This window comes from Mytilus edulis, chromosome 4 (assembly GCF_963676685.1).
Source record: "Mytilus edulis chromosome 4, xbMytEdul2.2, whole genome shotgun sequence".
Classification (NCBI taxonomy): Eukaryota; Metazoa; Mollusca; class Bivalvia; order Mytilida; family Mytilidae; genus Mytilus; species Mytilus edulis.
Window position 1 is genome coordinate 82,640,221 of NC_092347.1, and position 23,202 is coordinate 82,663,422.

The 23,202-nt window shown below is 31.6% G+C and overlaps 1 protein-coding gene across 3 annotated transcripts in view; it reads right to left on the bottom strand.

Moving 5' to 3' along the window:
* Positions 1-23,202, bottom strand: part of LOC139520752 (uncharacterized) — a 37,632-nt gene that overhangs the window by 2,663 nt on the left and 11,767 nt on the right. For all 3 annotated transcript variants that reach the window (XM_071313678.1, XM_071313677.1, XM_071313679.1), the window contains exons 6-22: positions 22,530-22,689; positions 18,575-18,705; positions 17,607-17,748; positions 16,480-16,613; positions 14,057-14,180; positions 13,202-13,338; positions 12,187-12,310; positions 10,767-10,900; positions 9,628-9,781; positions 6,353-6,554; positions 5,688-5,830; positions 5,074-5,289; positions 3,710-3,936; positions 3,114-3,345; positions 2,665-2,938; positions 2,208-2,467; positions 375-612 (exon numbers count right to left, since the gene is read on the bottom strand). In XM_071313678.1, the coding sequence (XP_071169779.1) occupies positions 375-612; positions 2,208-2,467; positions 2,665-2,938; positions 3,114-3,345; positions 3,710-3,936; positions 5,074-5,289; positions 5,688-5,830; positions 6,353-6,554; positions 9,628-9,781; positions 10,767-10,900; positions 12,187-12,310; positions 13,202-13,338; positions 14,057-14,180; positions 16,480-16,613; positions 17,607-17,748; positions 18,575-18,705; positions 22,530-22,689 (3,032 nt within the window). The remainder of the gene's footprint in view (positions 1-374; positions 613-2,207; positions 2,468-2,664; positions 2,939-3,113; positions 3,346-3,709; positions 3,937-5,073; positions 5,290-5,687; positions 5,831-6,352; positions 6,555-9,627; positions 9,782-10,766; positions 10,901-12,186; positions 12,311-13,201; positions 13,339-14,056; positions 14,181-16,479; positions 16,614-17,606; positions 17,749-18,574; positions 18,706-22,529; positions 22,690-23,202) is intronic.

A 23,202-nucleotide genomic window follows, 5' to 3' on the forward strand; every position in this document is an offset into this window, starting at 1 on the left:
TTCTCCATTTTCATATACACAAAAGTGATATAAAATATGATTACATACAAAACCAAACATTTCCATAAATCAGATTGTAATATTACCTTATAATACATTTTAAAAGTTTCATATTTTATGGAAAAAAAAAATCAAGTGTGAATTCATCAACAACTCAAATAACAAACTTTTATTCTCAAATGATGTTTAAACATAAAACATCAAAAGAAATCAAACAAATAGGCAATACTGAAATAAGTACATTTGTTTACTTTCATGGAAATTTCATTTCCTGATTTGTCTTTACACTGCATTATTGTACATTTTACAATATCTATGGAAAAGTGAGAAATGTTTTATTTCATTGTATAGTTCTTGTAATGAATTAAACTTACTATCATCAATCAGTGTTTCATCAGGCAGAATACCATAACAATTCAGCTGCATCAACATTTCCTGGAACTTGGCAACAGGCCAAATTCTGTTATCATCAGTCTCTTCTCCAGTTCGCTGGAAAAACCTGACAAAAAGATACTCGCTGAAGATAGGTCCCATAGATCCCTTTGGTGGCCAAGCCATTTTCTCCATCAACAGTGGTATCATTGGTTTACCCAGGTTTACTGATAAATTTACCTGCAAACAAATTATGAATTATGATTAAAGGCTGTAAAAATGGTCTTGATATATATAGGAGATGAGATTGGTCAAAACACAATTATTGTAAATAAAGGGTCTAACAGGTAACAACATGATCTTTGTCTGATTACTTTTCAAGACAGAAAACAGAAATTACACAAAGTCTATCAAAGTAAGACATTTTTACCATATTTGTGCATATGAGGCAGATATTGGCATTTTTGAAAGTTGACATGATTTCTAATAAAAATTAAAGGAATAAAATTGTGAGAATGTACCACATTACTTCATTAAATCATGAGGGTACCTTATATGCAATTTAATAAGGTTTTACAAAACTGAGTTGATCCTGGGACATAACCTGACATACAAAGACATTTAAAAATAATGAAAAATAAAATGTTTTAAAAAATTTAAAAGTGTCAAGTCTAAATTACTTTTAGTTGTTTAGAAGAAAATAACCAATAGGTGGGATAGAATGAAGGGAATAAATCAATTTTTCAGTGTTTATTCATCCACAATTATGCTTTTTATGTCTGTACCTTTATCGTACTGACCAATTCTGATTTAATAAACATAGAGATAGAGATATGAAAAATAATGGCATATAAGTGGCAGTTTGCTTTAGCAGTTGTCTCATTTCAACTAAATACAAGTTATGTTAACTGGATCAAGGCTTATTTTGGGAAAACAATACCAAAAAAATATTTTCTGAATAAAATTTTGACTGAATTCTTAAAACTTTGCAAATAGCATGTTCCACAGACATATATACTAATATAAAAACATTCCAAACTTTTTTATTATTTGTCAGAATGTAATGAAATTTGGCATTTATACTACTAAGATATAATGGTAAGTAACTGTAAAGTTTCATATGGATACTTTAATTTTTTGAGGTCTAGTAGGTCTCAGATCACAATTAATTCCCTTTGTTCGTGGTCTAGGAATATAGTTCCCAATTATTATATGGGGTATTTCTTCCCAAGTAATCTGTCTACTGTTTTCTTTGAAATGTTTACTATTTAAGTGGTCCTATCAGTTGCATATATATTGAAATAAGTAAAACATGTGGACAAAAATTATTGTTGAAAGTGAAATTAGTGATTTGGCCAAAATGAAAGTAGGGTAGAAATCAGCCTTCGTCATTTATTCAAGATTTAAATCCTACTATTGGCATGCTAATAGGGCCCTCAAAAGAAAAAGCACTGATGGATTGTCCTGGGACAAGCATATTTTATTAGAATAATAATGGTCTATAAGCAGTTGAATTTATTTCATGTTTGTAGCGATGCAAATTTTTTAATTCAATTTGACTTTAACTAAAAAATGCATTGTAGCCAAGGGGAAGAATAATTGTGTTCTGAGGCCGGCAGGGAGAAAGGGGAGAGAAGAAAAGCACTCAAATTTATTAATTGTAGATGGTTGCATTTTTATAGAATTTTATATCATGGGTGGTTTTGGTAAAAAATAAGTGCATTTTAATGCATCTTCTGTATTCAATTCTGGTACAGCCATGGGCTCTATTGGTTTTTTATGCGATAATTAAATAATTGTATGAACAAATGAATTAACACCTGTCTATTAATTACCTCTCTATTACAATTTGGAGATTTGGCATATTTTTCTGACACACAACAAATGATGACTTTTGCTCCTCTGATGCCGTTGTCAATTTTCTCAAATAATTTATCTCCGCCTCCCATTTGACCAATGTCCATCCAACATTCATATCCTGCCATTTGTAGGTGGTTACGGATTAGTTTGACCTCCTCCTGATGACCCCACTGGTAACTAAGGAACACAGCAGGAGGGGAGGTGTACTCTACTTCTTCATCTTCTACAACATCAACTGAAAAAAAAAAATGATCATTTTTAATGCAGAACTTTGTTTGGCTGCCCGACACTATTTGAGATACAGTTGAATCAAAGTAGGTGCCCTTTTTATTATTCAATGAAAAAATGAATTAACATATCTCTTGCCTTTACAACTTATTCTATTGAGGCAGTACCCTATATTGTGAAACTAGTATGAATAACTTCCCTTACCTACAGCTTTCATAGCATTCTCCACAATAGCAGCACCATCCATTCTGTTCATTTCCTGTAGTGCTGTTAAGACAGCAAAGTTTGCTTCCCTTGTTTTGTGTGTAGCATACCATTCACTGAGAACAGCCATACAAGGATCATGTTGTGATGCCCATGCTCTGATGTCATCGTTACTGTAACCAAGACGTTGGGCCAGTAATCTCCAATCATGTTCTGTTTGTGGATTCATTATCTTTGTCAAATCTCTTGACCATCGTGGCGCATTGGTCATTGTCTGAAATGATGAAATTATTCAACTGCTATAAATATCTAAATTTTTAAAAGATTTTTGTAAAGGTATGAAGGAACTGGTTATAAATCATACATATCTTTTTTCTTTAAATATTTTTGTTCTTCCTAAAATATTCAAATGTTAGCTTTTAACCTTATTTCAATATACAAATAAATACCTTCATGTCAACTTCTTCCACTTTAATTTTAGTCTCCTCGATATCTTTCTCAGCAAAGTCTACCCTCTGAGTGACAGTATCAAGCCCCTCCCCTAATTCTTCAATGTTTTCATCATGTTCATCAACTCGAGTGGTCAGCCCTACTACAGCCCCTTCTGTACTGGTCACTCTTTCATCTAATTGGTCCACATCCTCCTGAGTTTCCCTCACATCTTGGGCTACTGTTTCCAAACTGAAGTTGTAAATTATACATTGAAATATCAATAGCAAGAATATGCACGTGAAAGTATCTAAAAAAAATGTAACCATAAAAGGTGTAAATGTAAACAATGTATAGCTGGTTTTTTCGTGTGCTTAATTTTTTATTTGTTCTCGGCAGCAAAAAAAAAATGCAAAAATTTGAGGCAGCATCCCTATCCATTTTCACAAATTGCCTTTTCTGTGTTGTCATTTATCCAAATCTAATGTGTCTAATTTTAAATTCAATCAACTTTATATAAGACATAAATGGAGCCAATAAGGCTGTTGTTGTACCAGGCTATCCTCTTACAACTTGCATAAAATTTTTGTCATTTATTTTTCTAGCTTAAGCTTACCTTCTGCCTTCTATTTGATCAATCAATGCAACTATCTGTTGTTGAATAGTTGTACTTTGCTCATTCTGTTTTCTTTGTGTAAGATAGTCCATATGTGGACCAAACATATCTGGTCCATAGACCACACACAGATCCCGTAGTCCTATCAATGTTACTGAGACCTGAGTAACATCTGTAGCTACCTTCAACACACTCATAAGATAGTTGAAAACAGGATCTTTGAATTTCTGTTGAAAAAAATTTACATTGCAATCTCTAGCTATTTATATGCAAATGGATATCTACTGACAGCAATTAAATGGATAACAGAGTTAAATAAGATTTAAATGTAATCCTTAATCTGTTACTTGACTGTAAGATATGCAGACTTGTCTTTGTGACAAAATAAAAATGCCACCAAGGATTGCAGTTTGAAGCATCTTACCAAACTGATCAATTGATAAAATTATTAATGTACTTAAAAGACCAAGACTCCATCATGACAGCGGAGCCACATATCAGTGCACACACGATTTTTTGTCGAATAGGGAAAATTTGTATTTTCATGGATAATGTATTTTCATTTACATTTTCAAAAAGAGGGGTCCATGAACTCACTTTAAATCAGGCATTTTATCTTTTCCAAAATTATAATTGGCTTTGCACTAGCTTTCAGTAACTTTGATTACTCTTTTTTCATTGTTTTATGTCTATTGTTTTTAGTTTTTGTGCCTCATACAAATCTTTCAAGCTAAGCGAATTGTCACTGATTTTTATAGTTTGTTCTTATGTTGGGCTGTAACACCTCTATTCCAAGTCAGGGGAGGGTTGAGTGCTCACAAAATGTTTGACCCTGCACATTCTTTATGTGCCAGTTTCAAGTCAGGAGACTTTAATTGTGGTTGTAGTTGTTTCTTGTCTACCATAATTGTTTTGTTTTTAATTAGGAAGTTAGTTTTCTCATTTGAATTGTTGCACATTTTCATGTTGGGGCCTTTTATAGCAGACTATACAGTATGGTTATTTCTTATTATTGAAGGCAGCAGCTGTACAGTGGCTGTTTATTGCTTACATATCCATACCATTTTATCTCTGGTAGATAATTGTCTCATTTGCAATGATACCAATAAAATTGATATTGGGAATATGTCAAAGAGACAACAACTGGACCCAAGGAGGAGATAACAGTCAAAGGCCACCAATGGGTATTCAATGCAGCAATAAAATTCCACACCAAAAGGTGGGCTATAGCTGGCCCCTAAATAAAATCTCCTTACTTTTGTATGATTTATCAAATTTTGATAACAGAGCAGAGATACTATAAATGCAAGTTGACGTTTTTTTATATCTTGACTGTTTTAAGGATCAATTGACAAATTACCAACCTTAATTTCCTTGGCCACATTCACGATTGTATTATTCACAAAATGCTGTTCCATTGGTGCAACTGATTTGTCGCCAATCAACTTGTCCATATGTTTTTCAAAAATGCTTGGGTTGACTTTAGTAGCTTTCTCCATAATCATTAGGACTTGTATTCTGCTATTGCTATCACTATAATGATAGCTCATCAACGTATCTGCCACTTTCTGAGTTATCATCTATTATGAAGACAAAAATTTAAATAAATTACAAAGACGATCCTAAAGATAACATGATATGGTATTTCTACCACCTTTCAGCAAATAGAACCAAGACAGAAGATAAACACTATTATAATATATAATTGTTATTATAAATCATCAGTATTTAAACTTCAAATTAACCTTTGTCATAATCTTCTTGTAAAGGATTTTGTCTTCTGTCCTTGGACATTTTAGACACTGCATATATTGACTTATTAAACATTCAAAACACATGAGTTTAAATGAAATACTTTAATTCATTTCAAATTTAAAAAAAAAAAAAATTCATTTCATTAACAATTTGCAATATACTATTCCTACATGTAAATGTCTGTATTTTAAGTGAAAGCATTTTACCAATGCTTCTAACATACCTCTGGATATTTATTTGACAAAGCATAAAATACTTGGATCTGAAGAGACCATGTGTCTTTGTCATTTTTACAGGTATCAAGGAATTTATCCATTCTGCTTTTCAAGGCATCAGGATTAAGTTCAACAACTCTATAAAAAAAACCTGAAAAGAAAAAAAAAACATCTTGTATATATAGCATAAGGCAAGGGATGTTGCTTTCCATTATTATATAGCATGAAAGAATTTAAAATGAAACTTTTTCTTCCAATATAAGATCACTATGCATCCTTTATACTAAATTTGTGTTTTAACTATTGATATATAAATTTAGAGACTTATAGCAGCCTGTAGTTCTCTTCTAATGTATCTAAACATAATATTGACTAAATTGCTGCAATGCCAGATGTTAAAATAGCATGGTACTCAATGAAGCTATCAGTTCCTTAAAGTGTTTTTCTGTAGGGTTTCAATGAAAACTATTTTCTACTGAATTCCACTATGTTTGGTTTTGTTTAGTTAAATATCAGATATAAAAAATTACTGAATATGGCAGACAAGAAAAACAATCTATGCAAACAGTTGAACAGTACAGATATGTAGGTGACTTTTTTCAAATGGTCATATGTACAGGTGTACATCAAAGCCTTTAAATAAAGTGAACTATTTGGAGTGAAATTAGCTTACTCATCAAATCCATTAAAGGTTCTTCAATATACCAATCCAACAATGGTCCAAAAAAATCAGCACATATTTCAGGACATATATGACCAGCTATTTGCATTGAATTTGTGCATGCTTCTCGCAAGAAATCCTCATCTGAATGACGATATTTAAGCAATTTCTCTAAAACAGGTATCACAACTTTACCAGTACCACCATTGCAATGCTAAAAACAAACAATAATAGTATGTCTGAACAAAATTCATTATTCAATTGCTAAATAAAAAGCACTGCTGAAAATAAATTATTGGAAGGGGGACAAAATTGTTACAAAGCAAAATAAAATTTATGAAAAATCTTCAATATGCAATTCATAAGAAAAATGTGACGAACATTTCATTCATTGTTATTATGTGTAGGAATATATATATATACCGGTAAGTATTTGGAAAACAGAAAATTGACAAGTAATGTGAATGTGAGAATACATGACACAGTATTTAGTATGTTCACATAAATGCTTGATGATCTAAGTTGTACACTAAAACATCTCACTTGTTGACAGTAGGTGACAATATAGCTATGAATATGTAAGAACTGCATGAAATTGATAACTTTCAAGAAGAGAAAACAAATACCATAACATCATGTATGTTAAAAGCTAAATAGACCTTATAAAGTTGAGAATGGAAATGGGGAATGTGCCAAGGAGACAACAACCCGACCATAGAGCAGACAACAGCAGAAGGTCACCAACAGGTCTTCAATGCAACGAGAAATTCCCACACCCAGAGGCATCCTTTAGCTGGCCCCTACACAAATATATACTAGTTCAGTGATAATGAACGCCACACTAAACTCCAAATTGTACACAAGAAACTAAAAGTTAAAATAATACAAGACTAACAAAGGCCAGAGGCTCCTGACTTGGGACAGGCGCAAAAATGCGGCTGGGTTAAACATGTTTGTGAGATCTCAACCCTTCCCCATACCTCTAGCCAATGCAGAAAAGTAAACGCATAACAATACGCACATTAAAATTCAGTTCAAGAGAAGTCCGAGTCTGATGTCAGAAGATGTAACCAAAGAAAATAAACAAAATGACAATAATATATAAATAACTTCAGATTACTAGCAGTTAACTGACATTTCAGCTCCAGACTTCAATTAAACTGATTGAAAAATTACGTCTTCATCATATAAATATCAGGCACAATCCTCCCCGTGAGGGGTTTAGTATCATACCATCATAACATTTATGAGAAGAACATAACCCGTGTCAACAACTGGTTTATTAATAATAAATGTGTTTAGTTCTGATGCAAAGACCCTATAAGTGAATCAATATTAACGCCAAAATATGCAATCTTTAATGACCTGACAACAGTATCATAACTATATCCCTTCTTAATAAGTCTATTTAAAGGTTTTGTTAACTTCTGAGGTGAATACTGACATTTTTGTGCTTTTTAAAGAATATTTCCATAAAATATTGGATGTGAAATACCTGAACATATAAGAAGTCTGCACGTTGAGCTATATTTCCAAATAATGTCCTTATACCAATGATAAAATTTAGTAAATGTTTTGACTAGTTTGTGATATTATGTTATGTTATGTCCTTGTTTTTTGTATACTTATTTTAGTCTAAATAAAGCTTATTTATTGTTATCAATATTTATCAAACTTATTATTCACTTTGAACTTAAATTATCTACCTCAGGCTTAAATTAAAATATTGTTTGTTTGCAGTTTACCGACCGACCCTTGAAAATCCTCCCGACTGTGAAAATTTTATTGCTTTAAATTTGAAGAAATTTTTTTTAATACTTCTATTGACGCGATCCGGAACTTTGGGTCCTTTCCGGAAATGATTTAAAGTCTGGGTCAATTACGCATTTCAAGTTCGGTTTTTCTAAGCTTCCCGTCAAGCGTTCATGTGATCATTTAATGATAAAGCACATGGAAATTGTTTACAGGTATCCATGAAGTCACGGAGGAGTACTTTACGCTGTCGTCTCGTGTCAATTTTAAGACAAATAACAAACAAAAAAGTTTATTAGTAAACTGTTTATACAGATTCAGGCACATGTAATGATGTGTGATGATATCATTGACGATGATGCAGCGGATATTCATAACTGACACGATAACCATTCTGTCTCATACAAATCGGGTACAGAATCTGTGGAGCCTGACTTTATGGAACCAATTTCAGTGGTTAAATAATTCGACAGCAGATTGAAGTATGGCATATTTTCTACAAATCGTTGTGAAGACGACAAAGATGAAACCACTACTCCGTGTCATACGGAGGAAGGGCTCATTTGAAATGTTAATGAATATAGATCATGCCAAATCAATAAGAAGCAACCCTAACTACACAAAGATGTAGAGAAAATGAATGGTTAGCTTGAAAAATAAATATACTCTCTCTATATTAAATCTATCTTCGATTGCAATGAGTATGCTCCTTTAGGATAAGGGGGGCTGCCCCACTCATTGCAATTATTCTCTTTCTTACAATATTAAATATACCCAAACTGTGTGGCCTGTGTGAATTCAATTAAAACATGTCCTTAGGAGCTATGCTGCCAATTTTTATGCATTAAAAACATTTCAGTACAGACCATTTACTTTTAATGGGGTGCTATGGATTTCACCCCAAACTTTAGATTTCTTTTGTTTTCATTAAAGCCTGGCAAAAATATAACCTTATCAAATAATTAAATATTGTTAGAAATATGAAAACAGTCGAATGTCTTAATACTTTTTTTTCAAGTTGCCATTTTTTCAATTGAGGAAGATTCAATGGTTATTTTTTTTTTATTAAAAATACACTCTTTAATACATTGTCTTATAAATCTTTAATATCTACATTTTTCTGATGAAAATACTCTACTCATGAAAACATTCTAGTCAAGAAGCATACGTGTCTGAATATATTTCTTTAAAACAGTTCTAGTCATAATGACATTCCTTGTTTATAAGTGTTCCAGTATTTTACCATATTTTATGTCATAAATTGGATAATGACACTATGTTAAAGTTTCAGTTTTGGTTAAAAAGTTTTATATCTGAAAATGCCTGTTCATTTTATGTTGGTTTTCAGCATGTCCAGTGTTTGTTGTTTTAAAATGTTTTTTTTTTCTTCACAAGAAACTTGGTTTAGTGTAACTGCTTGTTTAAACTGTATTTTGGCTGATAAAATAAAATATTTTTCCTACCTACCGACCCTTCAGTCTGAAGGTACAGTCGGAAAACTGCAAACAAACATATTTTTAAGGTTGGCCTCATACCTTGCCCACTAATGAAGGTGAATTACGAATTAACATTCCCCAAACGGTATCTGACCCATCCTCTAAATTGACCAGTTCTCTCCCATTCTCCATACAGAAATCAAGAATTCTAATCATTATCTGGTTTATTTCATCTGGTATATCTTCTGAGGATCTGAAAATACCAATCAGAATCTACAGCCAACAATCTTTGTCACCAATGATTTAATTAAAAGTTGCCTGTTTATAATTTTGAAATTGTTTCAACCAAAATCAAAAGAGTATAACATTGGTATATTTTGAGACATAAATATAACAAATTTCAGGGATCTAATTAATTGTCGATGCTTATTGTGAGCCTAAATCACAAATATTAAATCTTTATCTAAAAGTTACAACAAAAGAAATGTAAAATTCACTTAAAAAAGTCTGTTGTAGGGGTTTTACTGTTTGTTGAAGGCAATATGTTAAACCTAATATCTATAATTAGTAATAGGATAGCTGAGAGCAGCCTTTTGACTTTTACACAGCAATCTTAATCATATTCCATAGGCATTAAAAAAATTTAAAACATAATCATAATCTATTATGTATTGTAGACATTTATCAAGGAGACACATATATTTTGTTTCAAAGCAATGACTAGCTCTTATGCAATAGCTTTATATTCTAGATAGGGTGTTATAAGGTGTTTTATTTAACATAATAATATAAAAACAGGATTTGGAATGACTGCATAAGAGACACGAATATCCACCAAAAGTATTAGAGAAATATACTTGCTAATATCCACTTCATTTGAACTTTGGTGGATATTCGTGTCTCTTATGCAGTCATTCCAAATCCTGTTTTTATATTATTATGTTAAATAAAACACCTTATAACACCCTATCTAGAATATAAAGCTATTGCATAAGAGCTAGCCATTGCTTTGAAACATTTGTAAGTTTCATAACATATAAGAATAAGATATCGCTTAATATCAACTAGAGATATTCAATTAGAATATAATAATAAACAAGCAGTGCAAGTTTATTATTTCTATATAAATCAAATAACGAGAGTTGATAAATATATTTAAAAAAAGCTAAACGCTTTTTGAGTCTTTACACATATATTGGACTTTTTACAAGTGATAAATTCATAACAAAACAACTTACTTGTAAGATTCTATTAAATAGTTAAATAAGTCAACCCCATTACTGCGAACCCAATTATCTAGCCATGGATAGTCTTCATCTGTTATCAAAGGTTCAAAACGTCTTGCTAACTCTGGAAGAACTTCTGTACATTTCTGTAAAATATATCACAGTTTAAGAAGGTTGATAAACAAACAAGAATATGTGTCCATTTGACACCATTTGCCTTACATCTTAAAAATTTCACTTAAAAAATCAACATATGTACTTAATTTAAAGTTAATGTGACCTTAACTTCGTGGTTAACTAGCTTATTAAGTCCTTTTATTTTAAACTGAAACTGATCAAACGGATGGACTGATTATCGGAATCTCAGAAATGAAACAATCTGCCAGCATATTATGGTAGGTCTGTTAGGTTTATAGAGTACCAATTTTTTGTTTAATTCATGGTGCCTTCAACCAGGAAAGTCAGTACCAAATGAAAACATATTTTCAATCGACCAAAATATGTTAATCATAAAAAAAAAGGAATTAAAAAATCTGAAAACCAACAATGTTTTCACAAGCCACAAAATTTTGTTAAATTGTCTTCAATTTTCAATTTGAAAACCTTACAAAAAATTAGTATTTCCATTGTAACATATAGGGAAAGTTCTCCGGGGAAAGATTTTTATGGTCAGATTGCAATATCTAATTTTTATACAGGTTCCTTCTGGCTAAATCAATTCATTTTTGCCTTACCTTGACAAAGTCAAAAAGCGTGATATAGGTATTCTGATTCCGGTGTAGGCAGCAGCGTCAACAATGTATTAGTTTGTGAATAGGTCTAGTTTATGGTGAACTGCTAGTGGTAGGTCAATGATATTTGGTATGCAGTTGTATTAGCATTGACACATCTCATTTCCATGGAGATAATTTGACCCCTCCCAATCAGTCATGGTCTTTTGACTTATATAAGTTTTACTTAGTTTACATGGATTAGTTTGTGATTAGGTCATTTTAAGATAAGCCCTGAATGTCAAGTCAATGATATTTCGCATGCAAATATATTGGCATTTGCAAGTCTTGCTTTCATTAAGATTATATAGCCCACCCCTCATCATGGTTCATTGACTTTGAAACTTTAACATAGTTTACAGGTTAATGTTTGTGTTAAGGTTTGTATGTTTGTAAAGGGCAAAACTTATGACAAGTCAATGGTTTCTCCTTTCCATAGAAATTGTTTAGACATGTACCTTCAGTAATTTTTCATTGACTTTGAATATTTGCACAATTAACATCAATACAGGTTAAAAATATTGATTTTTTATTTCAACATTTGCATTATCAAAATAACAAAAAGGTGAGACATATCTCTGTGTTGACAATTTATTATTTATCAATGAATGTAACAAAATCCCTTATAAAGTAGTAACAGAAGAGCAGTTAACAAACTTTACCTGAAAATCCATATCTCCAAAGTATTGGTCAACCATATAATTCTGGATAATTGACCTCTTTTCCATGCGTGACAAAGACATTCGTCCAATGTCAGGCATAATAAGGTGCTCTATTTTCAGTATCCTGCAAAACACAACATACATAGAGAAATACTGTTAAGTCTTTACATAAACAAATGTCATTAAAAAATTCCACAAATAGCCATTAAAATAATTTGTCAGTTTTAAAAGCCTTATTTGATTCATTATAGCAGGATCTGTGTATAAACAAATACCAGTGAATTTGGTAAAGAGAGGATTAATCTGGTATAAAAACTTTTAGTTTCCAATTCTAAAATATTTTCTTTAAAAATCATTTCTCTAGGAGCATGTATACCATTTTTTCCCTTCTTCCAAATAGTTATTTTAAAGGAAGTTTATCACAAGAATTGACTTGAACCCCAAAATTAATGTTACTGGAATTTTTTGTTCAACTACTGGAAATAACTTTATAACCTGAAGCTATTGATAAAATGTTTTGTGCATTTTCAAGTGAAAAGAAAACTGTATTTTTTTTCTTTCTAAATAGTAAAGTGGAACAATGCAGGTCTTGAGAAATAAACATTATATTTGTATGGCTAATGATATAATTTTCTTTAATTTTCTAAAAAAGCAGTATTTGTCCCAAATAGATAGGATTTTTTTTCGTAAAATTTAGCTTTTAAATCAATTAACATGATAACATTTTGTTTAAACCACTACTATACACAGTGAATGAGAAAATATTCCAAAGTCAAAATCTTTGAAAGAAATATGATTAAAATGGTGGAACCTCAAATATATTCTCCTAAAACAAATGCATACAAATGATGAAGCATATGTATATAAATTTCTGATTTAAAAAAATGCAGGTTCACAAATTAGTACCCTTTGAATTGTGCATATTAAGTTGAAATCTGACCAGCAGTTTGGAATTAAATTTTACACTTCACAGACTGTACGCCAATAATATTCTCTAACATAAAGTCCTTCTTACTTGAACATTTCTATGAGTTCTTTGACAGCATTGCCACATTCAGAATTAACCTCTCTTTCATCCCTACTATCTCCCTCTAGTGGAAGGTCTACTTTCTCAGCATTAGCTATCATGTCTTTGGCCTCTTGAATATTTTCCTGAAATAAAGTTAACATTTATTTTATCTTGTGTCTCTCCTATATATATATCTTGCTTTTTCAAAAGTTCATTCAAAGGCTCATATGTAATTTTTCCCAAAACTATGTGGTACACATCCATTCTTGGTTTAATATGTCAATTTTGAGCTGTTTATGATGCAGTGACAGCACATCTGAAATTTATGCACTGAAATATATCAAGAATACATCCTATTGTATTTTTAATAAATTTAACATAGCTATGATTCGAGAATTTAATCATTGTTTACAATTTCTCACAGGTGCAAAATAATAGCTCTAAGCATACCTACTCTCTTTAATTGATGAATCTAAAAAAAATAACCTTTTATAGCTGATTATGCTGTATTGGCTTTGCTCATTGTTGAAGGCCATAAGTGACCTATAGCTATTAATTTCTGTGTCATGTGGTGAGTTGTCTCTTTGGCAATCATACAACTTGTTTTTATAAAAAACATATATGTTGCAGCCTTTTATAGCCAACTATTCAGTATGAGTTTTTCTCATTGTTAAAGGCTGTACTGTTGCTTGTAATGGTTTACATCCACTTCAAATGAACCTAGGTGGATAGTAATCTGATTGACAATCATTACTCATCTCCTTAATTTTATAAACATCTGAAAAACGTCCAACTTTAACAGTATAGAACGTTTTTTTGAATACACAAAATAAGAAGTTACATTTTGGGAGAAATTCTTACCTTCCAGTTCCACATCCGTCTGAACTTGGTATCATCCAATACTTTCTTAACTCTATACTGAAACGCCTTGGTAGGAACTAACAACATAGCTTTAAGTAGAGGAAACCAATACTTCTCATCTCCTCTGTAATGATAACATCACAATATTGTATATAATTAAAAGAAGATTTTATATATTCAGACAGTAACTGCAAAAAACACAAGTTCATCAAATCTATTCTTTATGAATTCCTAAGAATAAAGTTAATATAAAATACCTCCATACATTAATTTACATTTGATTTTCTATTTTCCTCCTTAAATTGTATGAATTATGAATGAACTAGCTCGGGAACCGTAGCTCATAGGTTTTATGTTATTTTTTTTACTATTTGTGGACCATAGATCTATGGTCCGCTAATAGTAAAAATCAAAGAGCAGAATGCTCTGAGGGATATGATTGCCATAGTTTTCATTGACACATGTATAACAGTTCTGCCAACTTTTAATTAAGCAAATGCGTGAGATTTGGCCAAAATTGAAAAGATCAAAGAGGGAAAAAAATAGATCCAAGGATACTGCCGCAAAAAAGCATGAACATGCGTGAGTCTCACGCATTTTTGGCAGCCCTAGTACAGCTGGATAGTATTATTTTCAAAACTAATTCAACTGCACATGCAAAATGTAATAATCTGAATAGTCACTCAACTTTAAAAATAGCCAATCCCGGAAACAAGTGTATGAGCAATGTACTTATTGTGTTTTATTTTTGTACTATCAATTCCAAGTTTACTTTTCACAGCAGTCACTGAGAGTGAGAGAAGGTATTTCACTTCGTATCTTATCACCGTTAATTCTAGGAGGAACCCCATTTCTAACTCTTTAAATATTAATTTCCTTAGGGTCCTTGGGCATGACTCCTTTCCGTACACACTCCTCTGTTTATAAATTAAGATCGTTCTTAATATTATACGACGTTTTTGACATCTAACGAGTTAATTTTTCTTGACGAGTCGTATTGTATTTCGATTTTGACGGAAAATACTTCCGGAAGGGATACAACTCGAATCGATAAAATGGAAAACTCCATTTCGGCTGAAGGGGTGTTATAGGTAAACACTACATTTATTTTAATAGAAATGATACATATGATTTGAAATTATGCAACAACAATAACCCTCAATAGCAGACAGACATAGAAAAAGTCCCATGAGTTTCAAATTAATCAATGAAGCGGGGATTCCAGAGCAACCACTCAATCTGATACCCCTTGAAATCAAGAAAACTATACGCATGCGCATTAATACATAAACAAACCCGCGACTTGCGATTTGGAACAAGAACGTTTATTAAATGATATGATGAATGGTTCTCCATTTCTTTATGAGAGTACAGTATCAAATATCAGTTTCATAACGGTAAAATATGGAAAAACTCCACTTCAGTTCTTATATGACAGAAATAGAATTATCGGAAGTCAGAGAACTCTCGCATTTATCAAAACTTGGGAATTCCCTCTGACGTGTTTCTAAATTTATAAAAACACTAAATATAAATACTGCTTAATTCTGATTTTCCGTGTTGTTAAAAACACGCATATAGGTCAAGGGAAATATCAAACATGAAGATTATGAGAAGAACATTACAGGAAAGTTGTTTATGTTCAATCCTTTTGCCTGTTTTTAACTTTTAAAGCAAGACAATCATAAGAATCGGAGATGTTGCTGAATGTTTAGAATAAAACGGTTGACGTGAGGGAATGCAGCCCTGAGTCAACGGTAAAAGTCTACAGATTGCTTGAAAGCAATCGTATCCCAAAAATAACATAAGAATCTACGAGCTACAGTTACGCAGCTGTGAATAAACTTGCTACACAGTGTATGTTTTGAAGGCTGTATAGCAACCTCTAGTTGCTAAATTCTACATCATTTGTTCTCTAGTGGATAGTTGTCTCATTGACAATCATATCACATTTTCTTATTTTATATACAAGCTTTTTAAGAAGCTACAACTAACATGATCAACACAAAGGGTGTCACATGTGGAGCAGGATCTGGTTTCGCTTACACAGCACTTGAGATCCCACCTAGTTTTTTAGTGTTACTACTGCTTCTTCAACGGTTCAAAAGGGCCTTCCACTGTTTGGTATGCATAACAAAACAATTATGACACCTTAGAAGCGATGAATACTGTTGATTCATTTATTTTAGTGGGTATCAATTTTCGTGAATTGAGGAAAATTTACAAGTTTGTGGATATTTGATTTCATGGTTTTGCTGAAGTATGCATACAATTCGATAGAAAATTTGTTATTTGTTGAACATTAAATTTCGTGGTTTACCTGTACCCACGAAATACACGAACATTGGTATCCAATGAATAATAATGAATCCACTGTATCCAAAACATGATGGTTATATATGTATTGTGTAAAGTGTTCTTACTTGGCTGGCTTATATTTATCATCCATATCAGAAATCATTCTAGGAACTACATCATCAAGCAATCTGAAATTCTCTATCTTCTCTACCACCTCAGTTACAGTTTCTGACCAGCACTGTAAGATCTTAGGATTCTTCTGTAATGTATTATTCAAAATAAAATAAATAAACAATTTGATGGCATTGTGTCAGAATTACCACAGAAAGTGATTTTTGAAGAAAATTGTAACTAGATATTTTTGCATTTTTAAAAATGTAGAATTAAAATCAAAAGATGGACACAGCTACAAATGAGCTGTGATGGATAGAAAACGACCTTATACAAATGAATATCAATACATGTATCTGCTAACTTATTTTGTGTTGACAATTGACAAACTCTCTATGCAAAGTCTGTAACTATTTGAAAATTTAGTTGTTATCAAACCCTTAAAATAGGCCCAAATTCATCTTTTATTTCATGTTTGAATGTTGCAAAATTCCCCAAAGTCTAATTTGTTTTAATTTGTACTTGAAATTGTATATAGTCGATTTCTATCCCACACAGCTGAAATATTTAAGCACCTGTGTCATCATATGCGTTGATCAAAGGAACCATATTCCTTTCAACAAAACCTACCAAACTGATCATGATATGCAAAGTATGGAAAATTGTGATAAAAAATATTATTGGAGACATATTTATAATACAAAAATTGATATATATAAATAGTTGCAACTTGAAGAAGTATGTATAACAAAGGCACATATTTTCTGATTTTAGAAGATATATTATGACATTTTTTTCCCTTCAAAATGTCTATATATCATAAGCAGAAGAAACAGAATTATTTTCATTTGACCAATTTGCTCATTTATATCCGACATGTCCCAGTGCTTGACCTTTATTTTTATATAATCTAACATATTTTATGGACATTAACTGTGCAAAGGCTGTATAGCCAGTCAAGGTTGTTAAAAACTTCAATTTGTCGTGAACATATGCTTTTTAAACTTTTCAAAGGACAAAATGATTTTTTCATTCCTTGGAATTTTCAATTCATATCAAACTTTTCCAAATACATGACATGGACTCCAGTACAGTTAAAGACCCAACAAGGAAAATAAAAGCCAATGGTGCTTTGAGTTACCTGAATAGCTTTATCATCCAGCTTATCAAACAGGTATCTGAATCCTCTTATCATCTTGGACATTTCATTGGCCTTCTTACACAAGCTGAGAGCTTTGAATAAAGCCATCATGTCTGGCCAAACTTCTACTAATGTGTCTCCTCTGAAATATATACAATATGAAATTGAATATGGAAATTGGTAATGTATCAAAGAGACAACAATCTAACCAAAGAGCAGAAAACAACTGAAGGCCACCATTATGGGTCTTCAGTACTAAGTGAGAAGATCCTGCACCTGGGGTGTGCTTCACATTGCCCCTAAACAAAAATGTGTACTTGATAATTTCTGAGTTCCTCAAAGACAACATCACGTTCTACATATCCCATGATGACACATGAAAAAAATACAGAAAGAGATGATATATAATCCACTGTACTCACATTCCCCATATATAGTGCTGATATATGACTATAGATCATTAGAAAGAGAAGGTATACTTCACTATACTAATCAAATCCATGTGAATACAACAGAAAATCATAGTAAGAGGAGAAACATATTCACTATACTTAACTAGATCCTTACAAGGGGGGGATGGCGGTTGGAGGGGTCCTGATCCCGAAATCCCAGTCTTCATAACTTAATAACACGAATCCAGTAGTCCCAAATTTAAATTAATTTGAATCCTGACATCCCGAAATTCAAAACAAGAATTCCTGGATCCTGAAAGGGCCAATCCCGAAATCCAAAACTTTAAAACACCCCATCCCAATGTCCGCATAAAAGTCCTATCCCCTCGTACAAAGAGAAAGTACATTTTTTGCTATTTAGGTAAGATCTTAAAATCGAGTATAAAATATACCAATGTTCATTGAGTATTGGTATAGCATTATTACCATGACTTTTTTGCTTGCGAAAAATCTTGGCCATGCAGTTAAAAAAACTCAACCAAAAACTGAAATACTGATAATCAGTCATTGTCTTACTCTATCTGAGCCATATATTCCACATAATCTGTCGCTACTTCAAGTTGTCTGCCCCTGGGAAACTCTGGTGAAAGGATAAATGCTGCCATTTTTTGCATGTGCTGTCCAAGAACCTTTGTGTCTGGAAATCCCTACAAAACATTTACAGTTAAATAAAAAGCAGTATATTACTCAGAAAGTTCCTTAAACAACCAAAAAATAAGACTTCTTAACCTTAATATCATTTAATAAACTGTTCCATTCTATATGTGTATACTATGTCCCCCCTCATTTTGCACCACTGTCCACTGAACAGGTCATTAAAGGGAAACTTCGCAAAAAAATAAAAAATTGATATTATGTCCATTCTGTGTAAAAAAACTCAACTTCGTAGATATTAAAGTTTTATTTTGCTAGGTAAGAGATCACCATCGATTTTAAATTTCGAGTATCAATCCTCTGCGTGCCGCCATTTTGACACCTTGTCCGTTTAAAAACCACTATATGTCTATAAACCACAAAGGACCAAAACTACAGTAACCGATGTAGTCGTAATTGCTTGTCGATATCTTGTCAATCGTACTGTTGTTTTATCCAAATAACTAACGTGATACGGAAAATGTTTTTATATTTTTTTAAATAACCATGGTCTATTATTTTTAAACTGTTTATTGGAATTAGTTAAAAAGTCAAAGTTCAAATCATAAATAAGTGTTCCGTGAAAATTGTTTTCGAAAATCTAATTTGTTCATAATTCTTTAAAGTAATAAACTTTATTAAAATAAATTCGGATCTTCACCTGTTCACCAGCATGGCTAAAGGTATTACTCCCAAAGGTATTGTGAGGGGTGTGAGGTGACACGTCCAGGTATTCAAGCGATTTCCTGTTGGGCTTGCAAGTTCATGCATCGTTTCACTTGTGAAGGTATTGATCAGTGTACATGGCCAATAACTTAAAACTTTCCATTTTGAACTATCAGGTGTATAATATACATCTCTGTCTTGCGTGTCCGAAAGTGATATAATATACTACTCAATACTAAACTCATACGCTTGTTTATAAATAACATTTCTGGTGTAAAGAATATTATTTATAAAAATATAAATAATACCCCAAAAAAATATTGTTGAAATAAAAATCTTTTTACATATTTTTTCCAAGGGTAAATTTGGGAAAATGTAATATAAGTGAAGGACAGATTGGAACATACCAGAAATATTGATTTAAAAAAATGTACGCACTTGTCGACGATTCATTCATACGCCTGGATAGAAAATTACGAAACTATAGCGCAATTTAAAATATATAAATTTTAATGTGCGTATTGTTATTGTTTTACTTTTCTACATTGGCTAGAGGTATAGGGAGAGGGTTGAGATCTCATAAACATGTTTAACCCCGCCGCAATTTTGCGCCTGTCCCAAGTCAGGAGCCTCTGGCCTTTGTTAGTCTTGTATGATTTTAAATTTTAGTTTCTTGTGTATAATTCGGAGTTTAGTATGACGTCCATTATCACTGTACTATTATGCATATTTTAGGGGCCAGCTGAAGGACACCTACGGGTGCGGGAATTCTCGCTACATTGAAGACCCATTGGTTGCCTTCGGCTGTTGTTTGCTCTATGGTCGGGTGGTTGTCGCTTTGACATATTCACCATTTCCTTTCTCAATTTTATGTATACATTGAACATAAGAAAGAAACATACATTTTGTGTAAATTGAGGTAAAAGTTTTGTAAATAGACTAGTCCACGTATGCTAACAGTATGTAATCATCGAATGTCGATAGACTATTGTATACCTAAAGAAGAAGAGAACCAATTTGATTTAAATACAGGTTGATATATAACTTGCTTTGGTTCATCGAAGTTATGGACATAGTAAAATCACAGATTTATATATCAATTAGATTGTTCTCGAATAAAGGAAGAAATTTGTCATCATCACAATTGTTCCGACATGCATGTAATTTATATGCAACTGGACGTACACTAATAATCCCAAAGGGATGTGAATATTTTCCAGTAAAACTATTGAGTATTAAAGTTTCAAATCAATTTCGGGATTTATTTTTCTTTCTTGATATTCAATGACAGCAATTTAAAGAATAAACTGCTTGTCCGCTTTAGGAGTTTTCTTGCCAGTTTAAACAGACTTATAATTACATTCAAAAATATGGAAAGATGACATAAATTTGTTCTGTCTTTTTTTTTTTAAACATCGTTGGCTCAAGTGTGAGACGAAGACTATTTTAATAAGGACATTCCCGATTATGATAAATTTGGTTGATGTTTTTCACACTTGAAAATAATATCTGTTCGTAATTTTTCGATACCATTCCAAGACGATCCTTAAATTTCCTGTCAATTTTTTAAACATTTTGTTCTTCAAATAGCTGAAGTATTCATGCGTTGTGAGATTTAAAATATTTTGATGAGAACATTAATTCCTAAATAGATAAATAAAGATCGCTTTGGATGGACTAAATTATATAATTGCAATTGTTAACGATCTGTTTGAAATATTAAAGGTTGCCGATTCTAATTTAAAATAGTACAATTTTTTAGTTCATACACTCGTGTTTAGAAAGCTATTTTTATATATAAATTTATTTAATCAAAATAATTCAGTATTTTATCGTTACAAAAGTAATCAGAAGTCAAAATTCATTTAAAAGAGAGCTTTAATATGATAAATATATAAAAATATACAACAGCTATCCAGTTATTGTGAGACCTTAGTACTCCCGTAAATTAATTTTATTTCGTTTTCTTACATTTCTGTGTCTAAAACTATAAACTGACTCCCGTATATCAAACTCTGTCATTCATACCTGTGTAATACAAAATGTTGTTCACACCTAAAATGATGAACCCGTGACGCCTAGATTTCACTGCATGAAGATCAAAGATTAGAATTACATAATGCTAATCTTTTAATTACCTTGAGTTTAACTACGCATTCAACATTCACTAAGTGTCACAAAACAATGCACATTTTATTTCCACAAGAAATGGAATGAAGCAAAAAGGTCAGAATACAAACATGTATTTTTTTAATACACTATCGATCATGTCAGTTTTCTATGTTTGTTTAAAGTATTTGTAGAAAAAAAAAATCATAAAAATGTTCTATTGTATTATTTACTTTATTACTAAAATTCGTATAAAAAAATCCACACATAAATCCTACAATCTACTTTTAAAAGTTGCATGGCTATCACTTATTTTTCATTGGTTAATAGCTACACCAAAAGTCGTTGATGCGCTTTAAATATCGTTATTATATGGTTAACGAACAAGACTTAAATGAGATTAATTTCACTCCTGGCATGCTTAAAGACTTAAACTACGTCACATAAGTCAGGAAGTTTGAAGAAATAAAATTAATAATTCCCAATTTTCTTCTTTATTACTTTTCATATCAAAATAAAACTTGGTGAATATGTTTTTTATGGCATTATGAACATAATAAGATAAAAAGTGAAAAATCGCGAATTATCCCTTTAAAGATAAAATTAATAATAATAATCGTTAACTGCAGCTTTCTTAAATTTTTACGATTTGTTCTCCCCACAATTGTCAGATTAATGTTCACTAAACATCATCAATAAATAGTTTGAACTTCACATGTCAATCACTCAGTAGAGTTCATAATTTCCAAGCAATCCAAATCTGTCAAGTTTCAAAGTTTTCATAAAATTTCAACACAGGTGAACAATTATTTTGATTTATAAGTCTCACAGCATTTTTTTTCTTACTGGCATAATACTTTATGCTGACCTTGAAATTCCTACCTTACATAGGTTTCTGTTATTCAGGTACTTATACCCAACCTGTTAAACAACCTAATAGCTACCCGTTCTGGTGTCCAATAATCAGACACATGCCAGAAAAAAGGATTTTTTTGTGCCAAACATTCAGTAGGAAATATTTCATGCATAATTAGGACAATCAGGTACAAAAAGTAAGTCTCACCTTATATGGGTTTCTGTCATACAGGTACCAGAAAGTATTACCACAGTAATTAAGGGCTTCATGTAATTCATCTGGAACATCTTTTGTGTGAAGGAGGTAGAAAAGATATAAATCTAGGAAAACAGCCCATACTTCTGGATCTCTAATATCTTCTCTATCACTGGAAACAATATATAAAATAAATATATAATAATATAAACAAACATAACCACACTTATTACAGCCCATTTTTTCTCAGCCTATACATGTAGCTAAAAAATAGAATTCTTTTTACAAGGACAAGTGAATATTCAATGAATAAATGTATAAAATTGTACATATTGAACTTTTTGATACACACAAATAGACTTTTGTTGTATTGATTTCATAAATGTCTGGAAAATCTAATTATAAATTGTTCCTTAAACTGCTTTAGATTGGCATTTATTTTACTATACCATACTTTGAAACTATTTGGTCAAAACTTCTATACTCACTCAGTAAATGTTAAGGGAATAAGGGACATGTAAGAGTTCATCAAACTATTTGGTCAACACTTCTATACTCACTTAGTAAATGTTAAGGGAATACGGGACATGTAAGAGTTCATCAAACTATTTGGTCAACACTTCTATACTCACTCAGTAAATGTTAAGGGAATACAGGACATGTAAGAGTTCATCAAACTATTTGG